The sequence below is a fragment of the Diadema antillarum genome, unplaced genomic scaffold (genome assembly GCF_040938485.1).
Source record: "Diadema antillarum isolate AM-2024a unplaced genomic scaffold, OU_Dant_1.0 seq00000009_RagTag, whole genome shotgun sequence".
In the NCBI taxonomy this organism is placed as follows: Eukaryota; Metazoa; Echinodermata; class Echinoidea; order Diadematoida; family Diadematidae; genus Diadema; species Diadema antillarum.
This window is the reverse complement of record NW_027271131.1, coordinates 1,010,631-1,038,555: the sequence shown is the minus strand read 5'-3', so window position 1 is coordinate 1,038,555 and position 27,925 is coordinate 1,010,631. Positions and strand designations below refer to the sequence as shown.

Sequence of the window (27,925 nt, the reverse complement as noted above, 5' to 3'; positions counted from 1 at the left end):
AAGCAATGTTGCATAATACGTGCATCAACAATCTGCTTACCAACTTCAAACTGTCATTACAACAAAGCAATCTTTGTTTTTGCTTGTTTTTTGCCAGTACCACAGTTCTTTGTTTTCCTATTTTCTGCTCAGATTTTTGCAGTTGTATCTGACAAGATCCATTCTGTTAGTTCCCCTCAGGTGTTTGTCATGAAATCCTACTGTTTCTGTCAATCAAACATACAATGCTCTTGCAGAAAGTACACCGATTATTATGACAATCACAACTGAAATCAGAGAAAAAGAAATGACTTTGGTATTCAGGAGAATTGGTACACAGATTCCATTAAGCATCATCAGATTCACAAGTCATGCCCAAGAGCTACATCTACTCATTCTTCAAATTGTCAAGCTTTGTGGAGTGCGTCGCTAAATACCTTTTGCCAGACGAACTTCAGTTTCCTCTTACCCACGACATCTTAGGTGCTCATGTTCCATTGTTTCTGTAATGCCTAATTAGCAGCACTAAGTACCTTGGCTTGTGTAGTTGCTGGACAGCAGTAGCAGCTAGAGCACACAGCTGGCAAGATCACTCTTTTTTTTTCCAGCACAGATGAGAGTTAGATGTTCCTCTGAGCAAGCGGTGTCTTGTTCTCCTTCCCGTGGCTGAAGGCAGTGGACGGGTCAAACTTCCTGCGTCCTTCCGCTCTGTCCAGCTTGTCCTTCAGCTGGCGGATGGAGCGGGTCTGCTTGGTGGTCTCCTCTCGTAGCTTGGTGACCTCCTGCATCACAGGACATGGGAGAGATTGGAACAGTGTATGGAGTTGACTTATCTTCATTTCATTATCACAGCTATCTTCTATGATAGAGAGCCCTAGGATATCATCACTGGCATCAATGACATGGAATTTTGTCATCATTCTCAACATTATCAATACTATGATTGAAGCCATCGGCATAGTAGATACCACCGCTATGACTATCAAAATTATCACCACATCATCATCTTCATAGCCAATATACCATCAACATCATCATCACTCACTGTCATCATCAGCACTGTGTACTACCAACATGACTATCACTACCCTTTACATTACCATTTCCATTGTCATTATTAATCATCATCATCAACGAGGAACTAATTATTATCACCAGCGCAATCATCAACACTACACGGGAATTATGATGTTGCTGCAAACATTTACGTAACTTTGAATTTGAATGTCATTATTGATATAAAAATAAAATGCCTGGTTCGTACAAGAAATTTTGCATAGACTAGTGTGTTTTAGTGCAACTTTTGAACATACTGTAAAAGTGGATATTTTCGCGCAACTAATTTTTCGCGCTCAGCGGGGTTAGAAGAGTTAAGCGTGTTTTTGATTCCACGGAAGCAAGACATCCACTACTGGAACATATGGCAAGCAAACATATTTGCATGCTTTTATTTTTGCGCTAGTTTCAGGTTGCGCAAAATGCGCGAAAATTTCAACACCGCGAAAATTTCAACTTTTATAGTAGTCGCTTGATAACTGATTGGGTTAGAATGACAGAGGGATTGGTCCATGAGAGTCTCTACCTTCTTGAGATCAATGTTCTCCTCCTTAATCTTCATGATGTGGTGGATCTTCTGCTTCTGGTTCTGGTGGCCAAGGAGCTTGGCATAGTCCCGGCTCAACTTGTTGACCTCGCTCTCGGCTGCATCGTTACGGCTGAGCAGCAGTCTCCGCTCGGCCTCAAACTGGTCTAGCTGATCCTGGTTGTACAGAAGGGAATGGAGGTCAAGGGTTAAACATAGTTCTCGGAAGGGCTCGAAATTCATCTTTCACCATTTGCAATTTGCTTGCAATACATTGACGGGGTCTACCAAGAAACTCGTCTAGCTGATTATGACGCAATTTGCCAGGATGATGAGTTGTTTAGAAGTATTTTTGAGAACAAACGAGTAAAATTATTTTGATTGTATGCATACGACTCTAATTTATGGAGAGTCCTCCCTGATCAGTAGTAGGTTGGTAGAACTTTATGATGATCGATTGTGCCCTAGCAATCATATTTCCCAACAAGCTGATGAGAGTCACTCTCACACAAATGATTGATGGATACTGCTATGGCCCGATTTGTTGATTATCAATTATAAAACATATCACACATTAACTGTTGATTGGATATGTTCTCAGACTGCAATACTGCATGTCAGCATAGTGTTCTGGCTAATATTTCACATTTTCATCATTACCCAATTGAAATCTAAATTGAAGATGCTAACAGTGATATACTATAATACGACGAGAAAATATGAATGATTTGACAGTAGAATATGAAGGTTTACTAGCAAGTTAATTTGCAAACTTACCTGAAAAGGAGCTATCTTTTCCATGAGTTCCTCAAACCTTGCCTTCCAGCTGAAAAAGATGTTAAACAAACATGAGTCAAAACAAACCATGGAATTGAGCTGCAGGCATTCATTAGTAGTATTCATATATATTCACAGCTATTTGGAAGGAAACAAGATATACCACATTGTTCCATTTCCACTGATCTCTACCCCTGAGCAAAGACCTACGGAACAATCAGTATGAACTCACTTTTTAGTTTTATCAATTACCCACACCCTGCAAAAAATCCCACCCTACTAATAACTACTGGTACTCAATCTAAGAGTGTCATAGAAAATGCAGATATGACATTTTAACAAAACAAGCTCATTGCTTATTACTACAGCACCCTCTTTAATTCTGCTTAATGAAGAAGGAAATAAGGTGTGAATATTTGTGACAAGGCATACAATTAAAAGTTGAAATGCCCTAAAACTCTTAGGCTACTCAATTAACAATATTCAAGGAAAGCCAAGGTTTCTGTCGGTGGGGCAAGAGGAGTGGGGAGATGGTATAGAGAGTTGGGAAATACTATAAATGAAAAGCTTTAGAGGTAATAATATCTCACTGCTGAGAACAGTTGGGTAGAATAGTTTGGAGTTCATTACCTCTCAGCGTCGTCCTTCAGCATTAGCATCATCTCCTCATCAACACATTGGTGATTGCTGAAAAATTAGAATCATTGACAAACATACCATTACTATTTGTCATACCAACATAAAAAGGACTGTCATAAACACTGAAAATTTTGTTGTTTTAACATTTGTAACCATTTTGTGCTATATAAATCCATTAAAAACAGAAATGCGCTAAATGTTTTCACTTCACTTCTTTTCACTTCTTCAGTAACTGTCAAATGACTTTAAAGATATGAACACCTAAATAATCTATATCATTAATTGAAATATATTACTTCTCTTATAACATATTTTACTCTGTATATTCCTATGCATATTACTATGTATATTAGAAGGTAAAAGGGCATATCCAAAATGCATATATGTTAAGGCAGTAATGATTTTACTGGATCCTCTGCATAAGTTGTTACAGAAACAGAATGATTATTCAGCAATATGTGAGCAGAGAAACAGTTGCAAATTACCTCCTGTAAATCTTTGCTGTTTTAACAAATACTGTCTAGAGATTATAGCTAAGATATATTTGAGGAGAAGATTGCCAAACAGAGCTACAGCTACTGCACACTCATTTCCGACTCACTCTGCATTTTCCTGCAACTTGAAGGCCCTCTCCTCCAGTTCCTGGATCCGTTCCTCCAGCCGGGCCCGCATCTGGACCACCTTGGCCTCGTGCTCCTCTCGGACCCGGTCCAGCTCAGCCTCCTTCTGGGAGAGCCTGGTCTGGGTGTCCACCAGGCGGCGACCAAACTCCTGCCGCTGGTGCAGACATGCCTCCTCCAGGTCCCGCTTGAGGGCCGCCCACTCGGTCTCGCAACTCTGGAGCCGCTCCCTCAAGGCAGCGCTCTCCTTTTTGGCTGAGGCAGCATCACATTCGAGCCTGCTTGGACGGGAAATATTGATGGCAATCGGTGAATAAGAAGTGTGTGTGTGGGGGGGGGGGGGGGGGGGGGGGGGGGACATATGTAATACCCTTGTTGTTTTCTTTTGAAAGATGAATGCCAGCAGTTTTTGATAAGTCATACACTTATATTGTGGGCATTACACATATTCTGAAGTAGTTAATCATATGAACATATGAGGCTCTGAAAACATTTGTCTTGACTTAATATGATCAAAGTGTAAGCGACAACATATCCAAGCTTATCTCTCAAAGAATAGGAAAGACTTCATAAACCTGTGAAACAAAATCATTCAAACTTGTATCACAACAATCTAACTCCAACTGCTTCAATTCCACTCAGCTATCAGATAATTTCCAACCAACCAAACATTCCATAATGCAAACTTTGCCTGAACAATGCATCAAACAAGATAGACATATTGTACGTGGACATACATTGTACAAGAATGTGTACGTGTGCAAGAATGTGTAACAATAGATTTGCATGTTAAAAAAAAATGGTTGAAACATACTGCATTTATAATTCAAACCATTCACACTGCACACCTGTTTATCTGCTGCTGGCCTGCCAGCAAGTCTGCACTCAGCTTCTTCTTGGCTGCCTCCATAAGCTCCACCTGCCGAGTTAGACTCTCCTTGCCTTTCTCACTGTCCTTCAGCCTCTGGCGGAGACTATCAGTCACCTCCCTCTGCTCCTCTAGACTTGCCTCAACAGTTTTTTTCTCAGATTGCGTCAGTGCAAGGGCCTGCTCTGCACTGCTCTGTCTGCTCTCGGAGACTTTCAGGGCTGCCTGGAGTCTATCTTTTTCTAGCTTGATGTCCTCCACCTTGGGTGGATTGAAAAAAAGGGGGGGGTGATGCAACTTTTATGTGAGCTCAAGGAGAGTGGCATCAAATGATTAACGAAGTCCTATTCAATCTGATCATCAGCAGCTCTATCAACTTACTTGTTCATCAACAAGGATATAAGAGAAGCGTCTTCCACATTACATAGATATTATCTCAGCAGTAGTCGATTAATAAAGAAATATAAGCTTATGAGGCATATGCAGGTCATATACTGCGACTGTTTAGAACTTCATAGCCTTTAGTTTTGCATGATACAGATGATCTGTACTTATGATTTGATTGATTTGCAATACTAATTCTTTGTATATTGTGTATGTATGTGTAATATGATTACATAAACATCTTTCAAAGTCCATGACCTTTGACAGTTTCCTCCCCCAAAAAAATGATAATTATCTGTGAGTGCTGTTACAAATACAAACGCATTCACATATTTGCTCTCATTTATACGCTGTAAAAGTGGAAGCTATCACGTACTCATCGCTTTTTAATCTGGGCCAACTTTAGTAAACTTTGAAGTTCACAATAAAACATGAGATAGTGATTTTGCAGATGAGAGTAATATGTGTGTTACTCTTTCAACAATGTCTCAGCTGAGTGCACATTCCCACGTTGTGCAATATTCCACGTTTACAGCACTGATATTTCTCTTAAAGAGCACTAAGTCCTCGTGTATGGTGATTAGGAGTAGAGTGAAGCAGGGTGTAACGCTGGCTACTACTCACAGTTCCCTCCTGCTGGCTGATCCTGCTCTCAATGCTGCTCAGATCCTCAAGGTCTGCAGTCAACTCTCTCAGCTGTGTCTCAAGGCTCTCTACCTTCTCCTGAAAACAGACAGACAAATACCCAAGCAGACAAAGTTTAAGATGATATCAAGGCATTTATTAATGTATATCAAATTGTCTTGTCCTTCTTCTATAAAAGGAAAACATTCAGACAAAACCACCATGGGATTTGGTTTCATATCACACAAATCAAATTGTACATATATGTCTACATCTACAAGGACAAAATGCAAGACAACCTTTACTCTCATGATGGATTACCCCGTTTAACTAGCAGAAGTTAGATAGCAGAAGATAGATGGATGGATGGATGGATGGATGGATGGATGGATGGATGGATGGATGGATGGATGGATGGATGAATGAAAGAGTGAATAGAATAGTGAATGAATAAATTATATTAATTACTGGATGAATAACTGCATAACTCAACAAATAAACAAAGAGTAAGAAAGAAATATAAAAACAAATCTGAACTGTATGCAGTGGGTACCAATATCATCAACTCAATGCCAGCATTAGTGACATACATCAATCATCAAAGCAGAATGCTTTGTACCTGCTCTCTGCTAAGCTCTGTCTGCAGTGTCTTCTTGTTCAGGTCAAAAGTCTGCCTGTCACTCTCCCTGGTTACTTCAGAGTCCCTGAGAGCCTCTTGCGTCTTCACCTTCTCCTCTGAGAGTGAGTCATACTTTGTCTGCAATACGTCCTTCTCTGACTGCATGGCTTCAATCTATGTACCAAACATGGATGGGGGGAAAAATGCTTAGGGGAGACATAATACTCAGAAAGTGAGACATATCCATCTATGTAATTCAGACCTTGCCTCAGAATAATAAAGACCAATGGAAACTTTGTTACGATGGAGCGGGAAACTATATTATAAACAGATTTCCAGTAGTTTTATTTGGACCCTGGAAAATATTCCCAGTGGAATTCTCGGTACAAAAAGGGAGTGCACTTTTGAGTGCCATTGATTTAGTTTTTCATTACTTGGAGAAAACAAACAAACAAACTCTGAGGTGAATTACTGTAAGATTTGATACACGATGACATTGCTCTTCGACCACGCAAAATTTTGTGACATTTGCAAAAGGGATATATGACCTTAAAGGGATTGTACAGCATTGGTTGACGTGAGCATCCAGTAACTTTTTGCAAGATATTTAGAAACCACTTTATAAAATGTTAAAGAGCATATAATTCTGAAAGGAATTCAAAGTTCATTTGATGTAAATCGGTTTTGGAATAGCTGAGATATCCAAAAGCAAAAGTTAAACAAAACAATCCTAATAAAAGATGAGTCCCATCTTTTATTAGGATTGCTTTATTTTGAATATCTCAGTCAAATTTTCATCAAATAAACTGTGAATTCCTCTTAGAATTATATGCTCTTTTATATTTCATGAGAGGTTTCTCATTATCTCAAAAAAATTATCATCAAAAACCGTTGGCAACCTGTAGCCCAATCTCAACCGAAGCGGTACCATCCCTTTAAACCTCCCATCTCCCACTGGGCCTCACCTGATCCTCCTGTCTCTTCAGCTTGTCATTCAGACCACAGACTTCCTCCATCTCATCCTCCATCTCACGGCCAAGTTCCTCCAGCTGCTTCTGTAGGTAGTCCACCTGTTCCTGTGGGACAAAGAGAGATAAAAGAGGTGGTTGATCCATCAATTATTTGACATCCTTACTGTAAAAGCTGTTATTTTTGCAGACAGATACTTTCGCAAATGAGGAGGTCACAGACATTTTTTGCGAGATGTTGTTTTTGCAATTTGACACTGAGGCACTGTCTGTTTGCAATATTTCTGTGTGTTGTTACATTCACAGCCCAACAGTGATTTGCGAAATTTGCAAAAATTAAACTGTTGCAAAATTGACAGCTTTTACAGTACTAATATCTATTTCAAACAACATTCTTGCAGAACTAAGGCTTTTCTCATCACAACTAAAAAGAATCTATGGAGATGCTAAATCAAATGGTGTTCATCAATTTTAAGTCCACTGATATTTCCATGAAAAATACAAACATATATCAAGTACCATTGTAATCAGCAAGTTACAGATGACAGGCTCATCACAGGGCATTATGAGGGTGTCTCAAAGAGAAATAGAATCACCTGCTGCTAAAAATTACAGCATGTGATACAGAACTATCACCATCACATTCAAGTCATGTTAATACCATGGTCAAATTTTGTCTCTTTTGTCTTTCAGCACATGGAAGATGCCTTCAGCAATCAAAAAAGATTAAGGAAAAAAATCAAAGTATATGTTTATCTGTCATCTGCTATTGACAAACAATTTGGTACGGTGTGTAGAGCTGGAATTGTGGCTTTCTTTGGTAAGATTAATGAAAATGATGAAGCCTATAAACTTTGCATAGCAACACACACAAACACACACACATGAATGAAGCAAGAATCCCTTTGTTTAAAGGGGATGGCGAGTAACTGATCAGTGGGAATCAGTGGGAATGCTGGGGGATGATTGTTCCAATCCTTGTGGGATTCATTTAAAGGACAAGTTCACCTTCATAGACATGTGGATTGAGTGAATGCAGCAATATTAGTAGAACACATCAGTGAGAGTTTGAGGAAAATTGGACAATCCGTTGAAAAGTTATGAATTTTTGAAGTTTCTGCTCAGTCGCTGCTGGATGAGAAGACTACTACAGCTGATGATGTCACATGCGTACAACGATATAAAGAAAATATAAAGAAAATTCAACATATTCTCACTTTTCTCCCATAATAAGAGAATGCTTTACTTCCCTCTTTCAGAAGGCAGGGGGAGTGATATTACCCTTGACATACGTCAGTGACAAGTTGAGGAAATGTGCACTTTTTTCAAAAAGTAACATTTGGTGAAATTCTCTTTATTTTTTCCTTATACCGTTGTACAAATGTGACATCAGCTGTAGTAGTCTTCTCATCCAGCAGTGACTGAGCAGAAACTTCAAGAATTCATAACTTTTCAATGGATTGTCCGATTTTCCTCAAACTCTCAATGATGTGTTCTACTATTGCTGCATTCACTCAATCCACATGTATATGAAGGTGGACTTGTCCTGTAAGAGTACATTATATATCTATTTTTGTGTGAAAATTATTTGCTTCAGAATGGTCTCATATTCAAGTAATGTGCAGTTTAATGTTTCCAGGTTAGCATGCCTGTACAGTGACGGGGCGATTGTTAACGGCTGTTAACGGTCGCCCCGTCACTGTACAGGCATGCATGCATGCTAACCTGGAAACATTAAACTGCACATTACTTGAATATGAGACCATTCTGAAGCAAATAATTTTCAACAAAAATAGATATATAATGTACTCTTAAATGAATCCCACAAGGATTGGAACAATCATCCCCCAGCATTCCCACGATTCCCACTGATCAGTTCTAGCCATCCTCTTTAAACACAACAAACTACAAACACTCCCATTTTAGAGACAAAGCACTAACCTTCTCAACACTGAGGGCAGCAGACAGCTGTGTCTTCTCCGTCTGAAAGAGGAGCTGTTGCTCATGGTGGCGTTGTTCCAGGGTTCGAGTCTCTTCCTCCGCCTCATGCTTCTCTCTCTCCAGCTCCTCTAGACGCTCCATTAGCTCCAGGCGAGTTGCTCTCATCTCACCCCACTGCAGGGGGGTGGAAAAGGGGAATGGTTAATTAAATTCATAACTTTTGGCCTGGGACCACAGCACTTGAATTGGGCGTGGCTGGCACTTGACTATTATAAACATGATTACTGCAACCTGCAGATATTCTCATTGTTATCATTATTTTCATAACAGTCTGTATGACACTTAATGGGGTGTATAGATTTCACAGTATAATGACAGCGATTGAAAGTGACAACGACCAATCAAAGAACAATAGTGAAACAGTGTGACTGTATGATAATTGCCATCATCAAACCTTTTATTATCATATCATCATCACAATCACCACCATGAACATCATCATTGTCGTCAATACCAGCTACAATCTTATCATCATGATTTATGGACTGCACACATATTGACAACTTTCTCGCTATGGCTGCATACATAATGCTCCTTAAGAATGAGCACTGAAAAAAAAAATGGAAAGGAGAATATCATTTTTTACTTTCATGCTTTTGTTATGGTGGTGGCTGTTCATAAAGCTTCGTTTTTCTAGATGTCTCCACATTCTATGTTGTCAATTTGAATTTATGTATCTGTATCTATGTCTGAATGTTTTTATCTGATTAAATGAAATAAATATGAATGGAATGGAATTGACTTGAATATTGATGTAGGGAGAAGACAATCAACAAGACGGAGGGAAGGGCAAAGAGAGGAAGAGAGAGGCAGAGACAAGGATGGAGGGATAGGTTGATCCATACGATAACAATTCTCACATTCTCTTCCTGCGTCTTCACTCTTTGTTCAATCCGTTCCATCTCCTCCTTGTCCTTCTTCAAATCATCCACCTGTTGCTGCAGCAAGTCAGATTGTTCCTGCACACAGAAATAGATGTGGAATCAATTCAAAACATGTTTATTTTCTTCTTTTTCTTTAAAGTCTTGATCAGGAAGAAAACCAACAGAATTCAAATAAAAGTGGATGGCGAGCTCTTGACAAAATACATTGCTAAATAAGTGTGATGGAATTACAGATGTCAGATTTTTTTTTTTTTATTATTTGAAGCTGTTTCCACGTACTTCTGCAATTTGCCTACAATCTCTGGGTAGGCCTTTTTTTCACTGCTGAGTGCTTATCTATGAACATTTTCGTGCATTATACAGCTAGCTTGCTGACTAAGTGAACACGGGGTGGCATTTTCTTTTTTTTTAGACAGATATATTCAACTACGTACCATGATCTCAGAGGAATCAGAGTTTACTGATGTGGATGGTAGATTTCTTTTTTTGCTTTTTTGAGTCAAATAGCATTGATTCTCTGATCAACGAAGGAATTTTAAAAAGAAAAAATGTCTACCTTCTCCATGTTGTAGGCGTGGATGAGATCTTTGTTCTGGATTTGCAACGCCTCACACTCTGCCGCCCTCTGTTGGCTGATGGCTTCTGCCGCAGCCAGCTGGGTCTTGTGGGTGTCCCCCTCCCAGGCCAGGTCTGCCTCAGTCTGGGCCAGGATTGCCTCAAGGGACTGGTACTTGTCACTCATCTGTCGCAGACTCTCTGTGGTACTAGACTCGGTCCTGTGACAGAGATTGAATTAAAGAAAGGAATAGGAAAAATTTAAAAGTAGGATCATGCATTCACAAATGTGTATGTAAAGTCAAAGGGAGGTTGGTTAGCGGTGGCTAAAAAGGCATACCAACATCACCACATTTATTTAAGATAACATGTCAATGTGTTTAGGAGAAGGTACTCCTGGACTTCTACACCTGGAAGATATGCTCTAAAGGGGAATGATATCCAAATATATATGTGGGAATAAGTGAATGCAGCAATATCAGAAGAACACAAAAGTGAAGTTTCAGGAAAATCAGACAATACATTCAAAAGTAATCTTTTCAAGGTTTTTGATGACAACAATTTGTGACATCACTGGGGGACAACAATCTGAAGAAGATATAAAAAGAATTCAACAAATTTTCATTCTTCAAGCATGATGAAAGATCACTTGACTTACCTTTCATAATAATATATAATATTATATGATAACAAGTCAAGGGATTGTGTACTTTTTTGTTAAAAATGAAATTTTGTGGAATATTCCTTATATTGAGCTGTTGAGGGGTTAAGAGTCAGTTTTAAAGATATTAGAAGCCAGGCCATCCAACAACAAATCTGACCTTTCCAATTCTGCCTTGACATTCGCCGTCTCTTTCTCGGCCTCTTTTCTCTTTTCCTCCTCCTCCACGTGCTTGTCCCGGGCAGCGAACAGCTCCCCGTCTAGTCTGGACAGCTGCTCCCTGAGGGTCGATTCCTGGTCCCTGAGGGTGGCAGTGCTGGCCTCAGCCTGAGCGAGCCCTTCGCTCAGCTGAGCCCTGGTAAAATTGATGCAGAGAAAAGCAGATAGTAATTGATTTTTTTTCTTCTTCTTTTCAGCTGGAAATTATGCTTTAGCCCCATTACATGATAGAAAAGTTATGATTCTGAAAGAAATTGTATGCGTATCCATGCATGATGCCTGAATTTGCTTAAAGGACAAGTTCACCTTCATAGACATGTGGGTTGAGTGAATGCAGCAATATTAATAGAACACATCAATGAGAGTTTGAGCAAAATCGGACAATCCGTTAAAAAGTTATGAATTTTTGAAGTTTCTGCTCAGTCATGGCTGGAGGAAAAGACTACTATAGCTTGTGATGTCACATGAGTACAACGATATAAAGAAAGAATAAAGAAAATTCAACATATTTCCATTTTTCTCGCATAATAAAAGAACACTCGACTTCTCTCTTTCAGAAGGCAGGGGGAATAATATTACCCTTAACATACGTCAGTAGCAAGTCGAAGAAATGTGCACTTTATTCAAAAAGTAAAGTTTTGTGAAATTCTCTTTTTATTTTCCTTATATAGTTGTACGCATGTGACATCATACACTGTAGTAGTCTTCTCTTCCAGCAGTGACTGCGCAGATACTTAAAATATTCGTAACTTTTGAACGGATTGTCCAATTTTCCTCAAACTTTCACTGATGTGTTCAACTAATATTGCTGCATTCTCTCAATCCTTATGTATATGAAGGTGGACTTGTCCTTTAAAGACCACAGGATACAGACAGAACAATACAGTAATAATAATTTCTTCCAGCAGCTGTCCCTATCCAAGCAAATCCTCTCTGTTGTTTTCACACAAGTGGAAATTTTAGCCAGAAGCATAATTATGACGTATATCTCATATGAAACACCCCAAGGTCATACTTCAAAGTATCTTTCTGCATGTTTTTTTTTTATATATATCTTCAGAAGAATAACTGATGTCACTTGAAAGAGGGACAACTTCTTTGACTCCTTAAAATCAGTCTTAGAAAATGATGCCCTAGGGCTCATGTTTACCTCAAACCAACAGATGGGGACAATGCATACTCTTTCAAGGATACAAGTATAACTAGGATCCCATCTGATGGCCCCTAGGGCAAAGAAATATTCTATTCAGGCAGGTCACAGGACAGAACTATGAGGCATCCTCACTTAGGGCAAGATATTGTGCAACATCCCAAACTTACTTGCCCCAAGGGGGCTAGCAGAATTGTATGTAGAGACCAGTCATATTGGACAGAGACTCACTTTTCTTGTTCTAGGGTTGAGACGACTGCCATGGAGGTGTGGAGCCTGGACTCTGCATCAGACAAGTTGTGTCTCAGCGACTCCTCCACCTTTTCACAGGCCTGGAGTTGCACACATCAAACAATGAATATCAATGTTGCATATCAAACATATTACATTCATGAACCCACTCATGAAATAAAAGTGCATGATTGGTATTTAACTCAACAAAAAAGAAAAATATACAAACTTATGAACAAGCATGACCAAGGAAGTGAATATCAAGTCATATTTGTTCTAGTTAAAACATGCTACTTTTATGAATTCACTCGTAACAGGGAAGTACATAGCACTAAATGAAAAATAATCACTAAGTAACGCATGTGTATAGCTCAAGGGAGCTGAGCATACTACACAATTGATTTAATGAGCCTTATTCAAGTGTTTTAGTATGAGATGGTAAACCATAGGCAGACAAGACTGCTATATAAGTCACAACTTAATCTCTAATTCTCCAAGTGACTTTGGGAATTTTCTGATGAGTACCCTCTTTAATGGTAAAGCTGTAGACTCCAACAATAAATCAGTAGTCACTGCCCTAATAAGGAAAGAGAACAAATATGAAGAATGAAGCCTCAAGAAGATTTTAAAAAGAGACAAAAAAAAAAAATACTCAGCTATCAGCAAAGCCGTTTTATGAGTCAACCTTGGCAACATTTAACTTCTGCTTTATGGTGGCAATATAAAATATTGTAAAAATTGCAGAACATATTTCTTATGTCTGTTCTGTATATGAAGAGCTTGCTTCCAAAAGGCACTAAATCCATTGAAAAATGATGGATTTAGCGCTTTTTGGAAGTAAGCGCTTCATATATCAAGCAGCAACAGATACATTTCTGAGAAAAAAAAATACTACAACAGCAAAAATATTTTATTTCTAACCATGAAGGGAGTAAGTATGTAATTACCTGACATTGATCTTCAAGCTGGACCACATTTTCTTGCAGTTGTCTGTTTTCTTTCCTGAGACAGTCAACCAGTTCTGTGGGACACATCAATACAGAGACAATTTAAAAAACATGTCTGTGTACAAGTGTGTAATTGCATTAAGGGACTATACAGTACTGGTTGAGGTGAGGATTCAGGTTTATAACATTCCTAAGTGAGATAATGAGAAACCTCTTATGAAATATGAAAGAGCATGTAATTTTAAGAAGGATTCAACATTTATATGATGAAAATTTGTTTTCAAATGGCTGAGATATCCAAAAAAGTGATAATAATAAAAGGCGACAGGCCACAACTTTTATTAGGATCTCTTTGTATCACCTTGTTTTTGGATATCTCAGTCATTTCAAAACCGATTTTCATCAAATAAACTTTTGATTCCCCTTAGAATTGCATGCTCTTTGACATCTCATAGAGCGGTTTCTGAAAATCTCGCAAAACGTTAAAAGCTAAATCCTCACCTCAACCAGAAATGTACAGTCCCTTTAAGCCTATAAGATAGACATCACCACAGATGTATCAATTCATACATAATCGCCTGTCATAATTTGCAAGTCTGAAGGATGCAGGCCTACCAGAAGAAGACTACCATAACAAGAAAAAGCCAAATTACATTGATGTTATGAAAGAGTCCACATCATATGTGATAATTCTATCAAATGTAATGGGCATAAATCCCTTGTTTTCATAGAGATGGCACTAGCTAAGTTTGTAGTGATCCATCAAAATTGCAAAATAGTCGCAAAAGCCTGAGAGCTGAGTCAGCCTCACACACTTTCGCTATACTCTGAATGAAAACAATTAAGAACAAAATGCCAGATAGGTCTCTTTACACATGACTGTTTAGGACCTCATTGCATAATATGCCTCAGCTGGAAAAACAAAATGATTAAATGCAAGTTTCCAATACAAGCTTCTTCTGAGCGAATACTGATCATTTGTTGTGATTTCTTATACTTTTGGGGATCATCTGAACCAGTAAAATATCAAAAAACTGTTATACCAAACCTAAGGGTGGTTAAACCATAATTAATACTCACCTTGCAGCTGTCTGATTTCATCCTCAATGCTATCGCCATGCTTCCTGATTTCCTCATTAGTTTGCTCTGTAGGGTGTGAGAGCACCATACCATTCAGTGTGTATAACATTTAGTCTGTATAAGTACATTCAATACTCCTCTTCTTCATACACATCTATCAAGCATAATCTCACAAACAAACATAATACTAGTAATCCATCTTTTTCTTTACTTGGAAAATAGATCACACGTCAAGATAAATGTTGATGTGTCCAAGGTACAACAAACCATTATTGGGGAAAACCTAAACCGGCCGAGACATTACCATGGAATTAAACAGAAAATTTGCATACAAGCATGGATATATTCATGGCGTTCAGTAGCTGCATGTGTTTCAGACCAACTTCCAAGGTAAATTCAACAAACACATAATATAATCCAGAAGACGACATGTTTGTTGTTGTTTAAACTAAATCAGTTTGATTGCCAATAGGATCAAGAATGATTTGCATGTATGTGAATTGCTCACTCTGTCACAGTAAGTGACATGAGAAAAGGTGCCTTACTTTGGGGTTTTTAGGTCATGTGCAAGTTCCGCATAGCTTGTAACACAGCAAGAAACTCATCATTTTTCTCACATACTGTGGTAACAATTCTACTCTTCAAATAGCTTTGTGAAAACATGCCTCTATATAAAAGTGGAAAGCACTGAAGGGACATAAGATTCATCAATAGAATCCATCAAGTGCACAATTAACAGTGCCTTTTAGGCAATAAAACTCACCTTTCAAAGGTACCTGATAAATATTTCCTGACTACCATCTAATCTAGCAGTCGAGTTCTCCTCTCATTTTTGCATCTGTAATCTTGTCCTGTATCCAATAGTCTTTTGGATCTTTTTTCTTTGATGATTTCAGATTAATTGATACATGTCATGCTCCATTTCAATATTGGGATCACAGATTCAACATTCAGACACAATTTTGTCTCTGTATGATAATTCTCCAACATTTTTTTTCACTTTGAGCAGAAACAGTTCCTCAGTTTTTGAGTGCATGTGTTAGATGTAGACAATACAAGAAAGAAGAGAGTAAGAGACAAGCAGTAAACGGTGCAGTAGTACATGGATGATAGCTGGTAGTTATATGCTTTACTGTAAATAAACATGTCATTCTAAAATCAAAACTAAAATAAAACTAATCGCGATATGGCTGAAAGATTCAATTGGCTTGATTACAACCAATGATCAAATGTTGAAACTATATTGAAAGCATGCATGTTAAGCAAAAAATGTATTTTCATGTCATATTATAGCTCACCTTTCATTGCCATTAGTTTTATGCCATGATAACTGTATTGTATTAATCCATAAAAGCATTATCTTTGTGACAGCATTGCAGTGTGTTATTGCTGTTAAATTTACAATCCAAGAATGCCAAAATGTAAAACACTGAAGCCATTATTTTGTTTTAACATGCAAATATCAATTTCTATTGACTGCTGGAGTATACATCATAACTTTGATTAATCAGTGGCATGATACTTTATGAGGAAATAGACACGGATACCTAGCTCATTTGCTGAAGAAGAAAAATGTGTAGGGGTAGAATGTGACCTTGTATTAGTCACAGGATATTTATCACTTAGGTCATAACCCTGTATGCAACATATAACATCCTTTCTATAGCCATGTGTGACAAGAGAGTGCCTAGTCTAGAATATTATTGTTGAAGTGAGGATGCTGTTGAAAATTCATTTTTGTAACCTCGACATGGCAACCCGATTTTTATCAGTGGTTGTGAATGCAGATTTCAAAATGACAAGAGTTCTGACACTGAAATGTGTGCTAAATTCAAGATTATTCTTTATTTACAATCTGATTCTGTGATATGTGTATGACTTGAGTGGTACAGTTTGTTTAAAATCACCAGATATTTCAGACATTCGGGTGTAAGCATGACCAAAAAAATGTTGTTTCAGAAATGACATTGCATATGACTACATGTCTATTGATAAAGGGTGCTGCCAGCATCAAGATGTGGCAAAAAGTCATTTGCAACTATGATTGCTTTTGTTTTTTGATGAATTCAGAGTCACATTTCTTCTGATTATGCATCTATTTCATAAATTCCTTATAGTCTCTTGCAGTTGAAACTGTTTTATTCTGGATTATGTAATATTGTAACATGGATCTCCTTGAGCAGCATGGCTTAAATCTTTTTTTCCTATGTCAATAAATGATTGTGAACCAAAATGTAATGAAAAAAAAAGAGAAGAGGGGAGAAGAATAAAACAAAGAGGAAAGTGAGCAAATAATAGCAAACAGAATGAAGGTGGTTGATAAACACAAATAAGAAATGACAAGCAAGAAGCAAGATATAGAATCTACAAAAATGGAGAAAATAAACGCTTGAAAGGGGAAACAGGAAATGTATTCCTAGGAAACCTTACAATAATGACAAACTGGGTTTTCTTTTCTTTTTTTGCATGTACATGAAACTGACATCCTACGAGGAAAGAAGTTTTTTCTGAAAATATAGTTTATACAGTATCATCAGTGTGACAACTTCTTAAACATTTATATGCATAAATTCAATCTACACTGATGAATTAAGAAGCAGGTTTCTGTGACAAAACACTGTAGGAGGTCAGTTTGAAAATGTATTATTAGGTTGATCATGTCTTAGCCAAGCAAAACTGTACCTTACAAAAACATATAAATGACAAAAAGAAGGAAAATGCATTTATGTCAGTGCAGTGAGTTTGCCTGATGTAGTTTAAATGTTATATATGGTAATGATGAGTTACCAAAATTTAAACGGTTAATGTTACTACATTTCTTTTTTTAAATTGACTCTTACCAAGAGCTTGTTTGCTTTCCTTGAGTGCCTGGATGGTGGTGTGTGCTGCTGTGAGGTCTGCCTGTAGGGACTGGACCTTATGGGTCAGCTCAGATTGGATCTTATCAAATTCCTGTAGTGAGGGGGGGGGGGGGGGGAAACGTTGTTTCTAAACATAACAAACAACAGAAAACCACAATGCAAAACATCAATGGTAAATTGTAAATTGAAACAAAATGCCAGTGTCAAATAGAGGCCTGATGTAGGCTGTGTGTCCCCCTGTTGAGACACAAGCCAGTTTATACCAAAACTCGATAAAGAAACGATGTATGAAGAATCATCGCATAGCCGACAGACTGTTCAAACGCTAATCTTGCATGACCATTCTGCAAAACGTCCTAGATGTGCAGTTTCCCACGGCGCATGCTGTTATGGTCAGGACTCATGAGTAACAGCTATGGGGTCACCTTTTGTGCGCGCTCTCACTCAGGCCCGCCCAGTTATACTGTTCTATGGTCGCCATTCGTTCAGACGCACAATGGAATGCTGATTCGTTATCGAGTTCTAGTTTGAAACGATGCTCTGACTGTCATTTCGTAATATGTTGTTTCGTTATATACGTCATTTTGCTAGTCAGCATTCAGACGCATAAATTCATCATATAGCTATCCCGTTTTGGTTTAGCTATACCGTTCTAGTATAATTTTTTTTTGCATCTGAACACCCTGTTTAATATACCCATAACCTGGTAAATTTCAAGCAATATTTAACTCGTGTTGACAAGATACAGATGTACTTTATAATGGACACTGACATCCTTTTACAGGAAGAGTAAGTTTTAGTTCATTAATAACCTTTGACATCATGGTCAGAGGCACTCATCTGAAAATTAAATAGCTCTTGAGTTTAGAAATGAACACATCTATTTGTCAATCCATAGTACTTGTGACAATATCCATAGATAATGTCTCATATCAAGTGTTAAAAACTGACTGATAATCAATATGTTTGTACAGTATGAAAAGTTATCTCCAATGGATATTGGCTGCATTATCTTTGAATTTATTATATCACTTGTGAGACATTTTTACAGAAACAGGTTGCAACTAACCGCATCTTTCTTCCGCAGCTGCTGCTTAACCGTTTCTATCTCATCTGAGGTACTGTTGTGTCTGGCTTGTGTATTCTCCAGGGTTTCAATCTGAGGGAAAATAATTTTAAAAGAGAAATACATGACATTACATACACACAAAACATTTGAAACTGTGAAATGGATAATGTGCGGATGAGCAGAAAGTGCTGCCCGGTTGCACGTTTTACGCTTCACATTCTGTACTTCTTGTGTCAGGAGCAGGTAAGTGCAGACTGAAACAGAGTGAATAGAAGTCATGAGCATGCACTGAAGATAAAATCCTCAGTCGTTCAAAATGAAAATAAATCTTTCATACTGGCATTGAACTCCCCTGACAACAAGTTTCTTTCCACACCTCTTTGACTAAATAGAGCTCTAAGCATATGTGACCGTGCACCTAAAAACGAACATAAAGTCGCACACACTGATTTTGCCTGAGGACTGAAAATAAGTGAAATGGGTCAACCTAGCCAAACTTGACTTTTTCATATTTTCTGAAAGAGCGGGTCTTCTTTTACATTATGCTAAAATTTGGTATCATAAAACGGGCAGGAAAGTGTGTTTTTTTAGCAGTTTATCTCGAACATTTTTGGTAGAATAGTGTGATTAGGTGTGTCTTTAGAATCCCTTTTTCATTTCTGAAAAACCTTGCCCACACGCTTCACTTTCAACTCTAATAACTTTTGAAAGGATAGTGCTACTGCTTTGAAAGTTGGCATTAATTATGAACAGAATGTGTTAATGAGGCATGTTTAATTGCAGTTTAATCTGATAATCCCTTCATTGTTGTTACTCTGGTGGTTTACTTCCTGTTTTTTGTCCCATTCATCGCACAGCCAGCACGGTTTGGTAAAGATTAAGCGCTTGAATAGACACTGTACTTCAGGGCCTCTTTTCTCAGTTCACACTTTTCCTGAGTTTGTGCTTTCTTTCCAATATTTAGATAGGTTAGGAGAGTCCATTTGATTTGAGTTATACCTCATTTTAAAGCTTAAAGTCTGCTCTTTCAGAATATGGTCTTAACTAAAAATTCATGTCTGGCGACTTTTTGTTTGTTTTTAGGTGCAGGGTCACATATAGAGTAAAAATGTTCTATTTAGGAAGTCAGGAAAACCATTACAGATTATTTTGTCAGTAATTAGAATGGGTTTGTGTTTTTCAGGCAAATATCATAATGGAGCCTTCAAAATTCATCTGTAAGATTCTACATCCAAAAGTGTTGCTGGGATGTATGACATGATCCTTGCATGTGCACTTTATGGCACCAAAGTCTACGAAGACAGATATTACATCAAGACCAATGCTAGTTATATACGAGGTAACTCTGGATATAACTGAATAGCACCGAAGTCTGCCAAAGATTATACATCAAGAGTACTGCCAGACATGTACAGTGCATTCCCATTTTAAAGAATTCAGCTATAACAAAATTTCTTAACAACAAACAAGGAAAAGTAGAAATCACGCGGTGCGTAATATATGTCCCCGCCGGAAGTAGCATTTAGTAGCAAAATGTACAATATAGGTAAAAAGATCAAGGTCAAAGGTCAAAGAAGTCAAAGGTAAAAATTCTATGCAGTAGTTTTGAAGCCCTCACCTAGTGCCATCACATAAAGCAAACGGAATCGAAATCGGGTTAGAAATGGGGAAGGAGTAGAATTTTGTAGCCAATGTACAATATAGGTAAAAAATCAAGGTCAAAGGTCAAAGAAGTCAAAGGTCAAAGTTCTGTGTAGAAGTTTTGAAGCCCTCACCTAGTGCCATCACATAAAGCAAACGGAATCGAAATCGGGTAAGAAATGGGGAAGGAGTAGCATTTGGTAGCAAAATGTACAATACAGGTCAAAAATCAAGGTCAGAGGTCAAAGAAGTCAAAGGTCAAAATTCTGTGTAGAAGTTTTGAAGCCCTCACCTAGTGCCATCATATAAAGCAAACGGAATCAAAATCGGGTTAGAAATGGCGAAGGAGTAGCATTTTGAAGTAAAATGTACAATATAGGTCAAAAATCAAGGTCAAAGGTCAAAGAAGTCAAAGGTCAAAATTCTGTGTAGAAGTTTTGAAGCCCTCACCTAGTGCCATCACATAAAGCAAACGGAATCAAAATCGGGTTAGAAATGGCGAAGGAGTAGCATTTTGTAGGCAATGTACAATATAGGTCAAAAATCAAGGTCAAAGGTCAAAGAAGTCAAAGGTCAAAATTCTGTGTAGAAGTTTTGAAGCCCTCACCTAGTGCCATCATATAAAGCAAACGGAATCAAAATCGGGTTAGAAATGGCGAAGGAGTAGCATTTTGAAGCAAAATGTACAATATAGGTCAAAGGTCAAGGTCAAAGGTCACAACTGAAATTCTGTATAGAAGTTTCAAAGCTCCCATGTAGTGCTATCATATAAAGCAAACAGAATCAAAATCGGGTTAGAAATGGCGAAGGAGTAGCATTTTGAACATTTTGATCACACACGGACGCACGGACGGACAGACGGACACACGGACACACACACGTACGGAGCCCGTTTCATAGTCCCCTGCTCGAACTCGTTCGGCGGGGACAAACAAGTAAGTATTCAGTTCCATAGATTATCATAAATATATTTTTATATTCTTTATTTGTTCGGCTATAACTAAATTTCAATGTGATGAAAGAAGATTGCTGGTCCCAAGGACTTCTTTATAATGGAAGTCGCGTGTACAACATAAGTTGGGAAGCACAGAAGTCTGCTCGAAGAAGATTCTGCATCAAAAGTGCCGCTAGACACAACATAGGAGATGTACAGATTGAGGAAACTGATAGCTCTGCTCCTTACCTTGTTTCGCAGGACATCCTTGGAGCGGGAGAGTTCCAGGACCTGCTTCTCGGACTTGGCCAGCTGAGCCTTGAGCTGGCTCTTCTCCTTGATGGCTGCCTGGAGCTTTGCCTCCACCTTGCCCAGCTTGTCCCGCGCCTGGCCCAGGTTGCGCCCCATCTCAGCCTCCTGCTGCTGTAGGTGCTTGATCTGAGAAGCAGACATTGAGATATTGTGAGGCAACACGCACCCACGTACCATCCAAAGAGAAGTACCAGTGGTATCTCTCTGACTGTACCACTACAACCAGCACACATATCTGTCATGTATATCACAACCCACCCTCGATATCATAAACAAACATTTACCTTTGTTTCAAGTTCCTTGATTTTCCCATTTTCCGCCTGGGATGGCATCTTGTTGCTCCCTATCCTCCTCCGCCTCTCGGACCCAGGAACCTGATGAAAAAAAAAAATCATTTAAAATTATACATAAGTCTCAAGTTTACTTCTGTAATGACCTATTTTGATCTATCTTTGTGGGTGCTCAAGGCTACACCAGAAAATTTTACACAATGATAACAATTTGAACATGACGCAATAATGATAATTTCTGCTTGCCAAAACCAAATGAAAGAGAACAGAATATATTATATTGATGAGATGAGATAGACATGATAAGTGGCCATTACAAAGCACACATCTTTTTAGTAAGTCACAAAGAAATAAAAACCCCTCTGAAGCAATCTCAAGGGCAAAGAACAAAAGAAAAAGACACTTTTGACATTAAAGCCCAAACAAATTTCTGGTACGCCTGCAAAAGTTGTCAAATTTCGCTCCCAAATGTGAACGTATGCTTAGGAAATGTGCAGGATAACAATGTTATAACAAGATATTCGATGGGTAACGACGAAAATGCGAAATATTAACCAAAAAGGTTCAGTCTCAATACTTATCGAACGGGGTCAGGCTAAACTCGGACTCGGGGATAACTCGGCTTCGCTTTGACGGCGGGATGAGTTGTAATGGTTGTCCCTCTGATTGTACAGTGTTGTCCTATGGGAGCGGCCTGTATAAACTAGCGCGTCGTGTTCTGGCTACTGTACTCGCAGTAATGGTCCGAGTTGTTACAACGCGCGCATCAAAAACCTCTTTTGCGCGCATGCAAAATTAGTGTGCGCCTATCAAGCACCTCTAAAACAATCAAAGGCGCTTGATAAACAACAACAAAAACTCCAAAGACCGCGCGCTGTCATTTTTGTTTTGTTTTGTACAGGATTACGTTAGCACGCACTTTCCTGTCCATTCAGTTAGGCCTCATTTGGTACTATGCAGTGGCCAGTAGAATGTGGCGATCACGAACTGCGTGTAAATTGTCTGAAGTAGGGTCGAATTTTTCCCGAGACCGAGTTAGCCTGGAGCCTTCTGGAATAAAAGTCGGTTTTCCTACTATTATTATTTTTCTCAAAATACTCCAAACCGACTCATCATTCCGGCAAACCGCGTCAGCCAGGTAAGTTTCTTAGTGGACTCTTTCGATATATTGCAAGCAAAAATGAAATAGTGCTAGACAGGTTCTCAAGCACTTACCGAAACTTAGTTTTCACTTTAAAGGGACTGTACAGTACTGGTTGAGGTAGGGATTCATGTTTTGAACATTCCTAAGTGAGATAATGAAAAGTCTCTTATGAAATATGAAAGAGCATGTAATTTTAAGAAGGATTCAACGTTTATTTGATGAAAATTGGTTTTCAAATGGCTGAGATATCAAAAAAAGTGCTAATAATAAAAGGCGACATGCCCCAACTTTATTAGTATCTCTTTGTTTCACCTTGTTTTTGGATATCTCAGCCATTTCAAAACCGATTTTCATCGAATAAACTTTTGATACCCCTTAGAATTGCATGCTCTTTGACATCTCATAGAGTGCTTTCTGAATATCTCACAAAACGTTAAAAGCTAAATCTTCACCTCGTCCAGAACTGTACACACCCTTTAAGGTATTGTTGCATGCAATATGCTTGTATCATCTACTGCATGATACACTAGAGTCAGGGATGATATTAAGGTTTGTTGAAAAAAATCAGAAATCAAAATTTTCAGGTAATTTTGATACATGGAAAAAGCAAAATGTGTATAGACTTGAGAAAAAAAAAATAAATCTACAGAATATCATGCCTGTAGAGTCTAGACAGCTTTGTTGATTCAACCTCAAGGCAGTGAGAGATTACCGAAATTAAACCATGATTTTTCGTCAAGTTCTTTGACCCTCAATGACCACAGCATTCATTCAAGACTTTGTCTCGGTCATCATATCATGCAAAATCTGTAAATAAATTCAGTCATATCTCTTCAAAACATTTAGAAAGTTTAGACCTTGGAGTACATTTTCTGTGAGGACAGACAGACACAAATTCCATAGATATGTAATTGTTAGCACAAGGAAGCTGCTGTATACATGTATAAGTGTGTGCTTAGGTATCTATGAATGGAACTGCTATGAGAATCAAGTAAAATACATGTGTAACTGCAGAGTAAGGAATTTGCTGCAGTAGCATTTCAAGGAATCCATTTTTCACATACTGTGAGGGAAATATTTTACACTCACCATGGACATGTTCACCTTGCTCGGAGTCCGAAGTTCACCCATAGATGAGCTTTGCGACAGGGTGGAGTCTGCTGAGCTGGCACAGGAATCTGCATTTTTTGAGTATGTCAAAGGAGTGTGAATTGATGAAAACTAATGAAATTAAAATAAAAATTTGCTTCAATATAGTTCAAGAGTTAATCATTCATCAGTAAAGTTGGATGAGTAAGATTTCCTCCATGATACAAACTTTGAAACTTACCCACTGTTGTTGTTGTTGTTTTGCAGTATTATCACATTGATTTGGACTATGAAGATACTACAAATCTAATGTTATGTATCATTGTGTTAAACTCTTTTTCCATAACAGAATAACATTGTTGTGTTCTCTTCTTTGCAGGAACAGTCATCAAAAGATATTAGAAATGAGCACTGTAATTAAAACTTGGAAAGGTTTATAGATTGTATTGATGTGTAAAATGCAAAGTGTCATCCGTGATGCATCACCACATATGAGAACAATAACAACTGTGCCAATGGGACATTACTGAATTATGTCAAAAGTGATCACTACTGCTGTTACATTACAGTTTGTACAACTGACTCGTTTCATTTGTTTGATTTCTGGAATTTCTGAGTTCTGTGACCTCTCACCTTTGACATCCTTGAATCTCTCAGTCTTCTCAACCATAGCAGCCACATTAACCTTCTTCTCTGAGTTAATATTATAACTCCCCACAGCAGGTGCACAACCTAAAACATAATCATTAAATAATAGATCAAAATGAGAAATAATCAGGATGCTGCAAACTATAAATGGGATAATCTGGTAAGAAATTGACATCAATGTTAATTGAACTATCTAAATTATCATAACTCAAATGGGCACGATCACAATAAAACAGAAATCATGGCGCAATTGATGGATCATTGGATCTGGATCTGGATCTGGATCTGGTAGGATATTAGCATTAAACCGTTAAATCTACCTCTAGTAATTCGGGGCCTCTTATTAACTGTGTGCTCACAGATGTAGATGGTAGGCTGACCGTATGTACTTACCATATTACAGTTAGCAAGAGGTCCCTGAACTAGAGGCAGATTTATCGGTCTAGAACAACTCTAATAGTAACTTGTTAGACTGTAAAAATGACTTGCAGTAATGTTTGTGCTTTGGCAAACTGCATTTGGGGGAACAGAAAATTTGAATTTATTACCTATGATGACACCCTTTAAACAGTCAAAGATTTGTTGTAGTAGAGGGCATTGATTCAGTCCCGAGCCTGGAGAGTTCAATGTGATGACTGATGTGAATCCACGGTGTGGTCAATTTAATTAGCACATTGAGTCAGGGCATCAATTTGCTGCAGGGGTCCAGTTGCGGCACCCCTAGGAATATCCAACCATAACTTCAAAAGTAGAAGGGTATTTTTTTCTAAATTGTTTTATTTGAAGAGCAACTGAAGAGCTTTCTTTTATACCAAAATTATGAAATAATTCGGATGATGGCCTTCATAATTCTAATTTAAACCGTCTGTGTCGCGCTGTTTTTACAAAAGTATGACTTTCTTAACAAAACGTTAAGATTTTGTTCTGTTGCTAGGCAACCACCATCATCCCATGTTTGTAAATACAAAATCTTAATATCAAAAGAGGCCTGGAATGGTAAGGATTCCTCCTGTGACTGTGCTAAATATTCTAAAATTCATTTCCTTTATCAGTTTTGAGAATTGCAACAGAGACCAATATGTCAGGGATGGGTCCCGTTTGCGGCACCCCTGTGGAATTTACACATTATAGCGCTATTTTACGTGTTAAAATGGGTGGAAATTGATGAAATGCACGCAATCTTGAAAAACTATGAAATCGTGAAGGATTGAGATAATGAATCCAAATAGTGTTCTAACAAGCTGAAAACTAGTTGGACCATCAAAAAATATTTGGTTTTTGCAAAATTTCAATGTTTGAAAAAATCAGGGGACATTTTTGTGTGGGGTGCTGCAAACTGGACCCCCCTGCCGCAAACTGGGTCCTCTTGGTGGTTGCAAATTTTCTGCATAAAATTGATTAATCTATATACGACTAGGGTAATTGTCCACCATACAAAATTGTGATGCAGTGTCAAGAGGCCTTTCAACAGTTTTGTTGTTGTGTGGCTGTGTTCGAGGGGTTTATAGGTGCATGGGGTTTAGTAGATACCGGTACTGTAAAAGTGGAAATTTTTGCGGTGTTGAAATTTTCGCGCATTTCGCACAATTAGAAACTAGCGCGAAAATAAAAGCACGAGAATATTTTTGTTTGCCATATGTTCCTGTGCACAATGTCGTGATTCTGCGGAGTTAAAAACACGCGAAACTCTTCTTTCCCAGCCGAGCGCGAAAATATCCACTTTTACAGTAGGTCTATGTGTATCGCACACCGTCAGACGCTGTGCGCTAGCACGGCGTTTGGTCGGGCTAGGCAAAGATGTGTTAACTGTACATCAATCATGTGTAAGATATTAGAAACTAAACGTCTTTGTGGGGATTTTCTTCAATCCTTTTTCCTCCAGTTTCCTCAGGTTCCCCTCATTTCTCTTGGTTTGTAATTATGTTCGCATATTCCAGCGTAGTGCGCCCCGTCCTGTGCGTACTTCTTTAGATCTTTTATTTTATTTACACATTGTACGTGGGTGGTCGTTGAGTAATTATCTAACACACAGTGTAAGACTAAGAGTGATTTATCAGACTATAGTCTCTAACGGTTAGACTTAGAACTTTCTACCTCACATTTTTTAAGCCCAAGACTTTAACTTTTACACTTCCTATTCTTTTGACTGTCTTAACGTTAGAATCTAACATATATGTTAGATTTAAAATAGAATCTAACGATATACGGTAAGTAACGTTAGATCTAACAGTTACAATAGTTTTTTCTATTGTTAGGCAGAAACTCCTTGTTTATTATAGCACCCCCCCCCCCCCCCCCCCCCCGCCAACCAGGGTTAAAAAGGAATCAAATAGTTTTGGTTGAGACCTAATTTCAGGTTTCTATAACATTTTTTGGTGAGATAATGAGAAACCTCTTATGAAATATGAAAGAGCATGTAATTCTATGAGGAATTCAAGTACAAACATTTGATGAAAATTGGTTTTGAAATGGCCGAGATATCCAAAAAAGAGCGATTATAATGTGAGTAATAGAGTGTGGGACCCACACACAGTGGCCACACTTTATTATTGGCAGCCTTATTTATTACGATCGCTTTGTTTTGTTTTGGGATGTTTCAGTAATTCCAAACCCGATTTTCATCAAATCGTCAATAAACTTTGATTTCCTCTTAAAATGGTGTGCTCTAGAATCTATATCATAAACAATGTTTTCTTGGTATCTCGCAAAATGTTATAACATGTTACGCCCAATTCTCATCTCCACCAACACTGTACCATCCCTTATGCTTTAACACATGGCCCTAAAGCCATGACTTCGATCACTAACGTTAGATCTATCTGCTTTGATAGCCTTTGGCTTTATGCTTATTCTGCATGCATTCTTCTCACCTGTCTTCTCATTGAAGCGTTGCACTCTGGACTTCGAAAATGACATGATTGATCAATTGCGTCTGATGGAGAAGAAGCTGGCTGATGGGCAGTGGAAAGGAGAGGAATTCAAGTATTCAAGTTCCCTTTGTTTACTGACTTGATCGAGTTCCTGTAAGACTGTGAAATTGACTGGAGCGTTAGATTATAGCGCGTCTCGGATCTTGTCTGAATCCCCGCCAGGCCGTCGTCGTCAGTACGATGAAATAGTTACCATTTACGTACAAACGTACCGTATAA

At 38.2% G+C, this 27,925-nt stretch overlaps 1 protein-coding gene across 1 annotated transcript; it reads right to left on the bottom strand.

Annotated features, from left to right (window-relative positions):
• Window positions 1–599: 599 nt before the first annotated feature.
• LOC139725009 (uncharacterized) lies at window positions 600–27,692 on the bottom strand. Its single transcript, XM_071636099.1, has 23 exons — window positions 27,647–27,692; window positions 24,762–24,860; window positions 24,129–24,217; window positions 21,890–21,979; window positions 21,543–21,731; window positions 18,719–18,808; window positions 17,629–17,740; window positions 14,789–14,854; window positions 13,709–13,782; window positions 12,762–12,862; window positions 11,322–11,516; window positions 10,502–10,721; window positions 9,922–10,020; window positions 9,002–9,175; window positions 7,058–7,168; window positions 6,093–6,266; window positions 5,474–5,572; window positions 4,446–4,726; window positions 3,579–3,875; window positions 2,969–3,025; window positions 2,339–2,387; window positions 1,562–1,738; window positions 600–761 (listed from the first exon to the last, which is right to left on the bottom strand). Exons 1-23 carry the CDS (start codon window positions 27,690–27,692, stop codon window positions 600–602), a joined length of 3,051 nt encoding a protein of 1,016 aa, XP_071492200.1.
• Window positions 27,693–27,925: the final 233 nt, after the last annotated feature.

What these genes read in the sequence shown, in the direction of transcription:
- LOC139725009 (XM_071636099.1), bottom strand. Translation starts at nt 27,692, where the DNA reads ATGTCATTTTCGAAGTCCAGAGTGCAACGCTTCAATGAGAAGACAG. An exon ending in GAGATTCAAGGATGTCAAAG is followed by an intron (nt 24,218 to 24,761) that starts GTGAGAGGTCAC and finishes CAAAAAATGCAG; the next exon opens with ATTCCTGTGCCAGCTCAGCA. An exon ending in CAGAGCTTAGCAGAGAGCAG is followed by an intron (nt 5,573 to 6,092) that starts GTACAAAGCATT and finishes GTCTGTTTTCAG; the next exon opens with GAGAAGGTAGAGAGCCTTGA.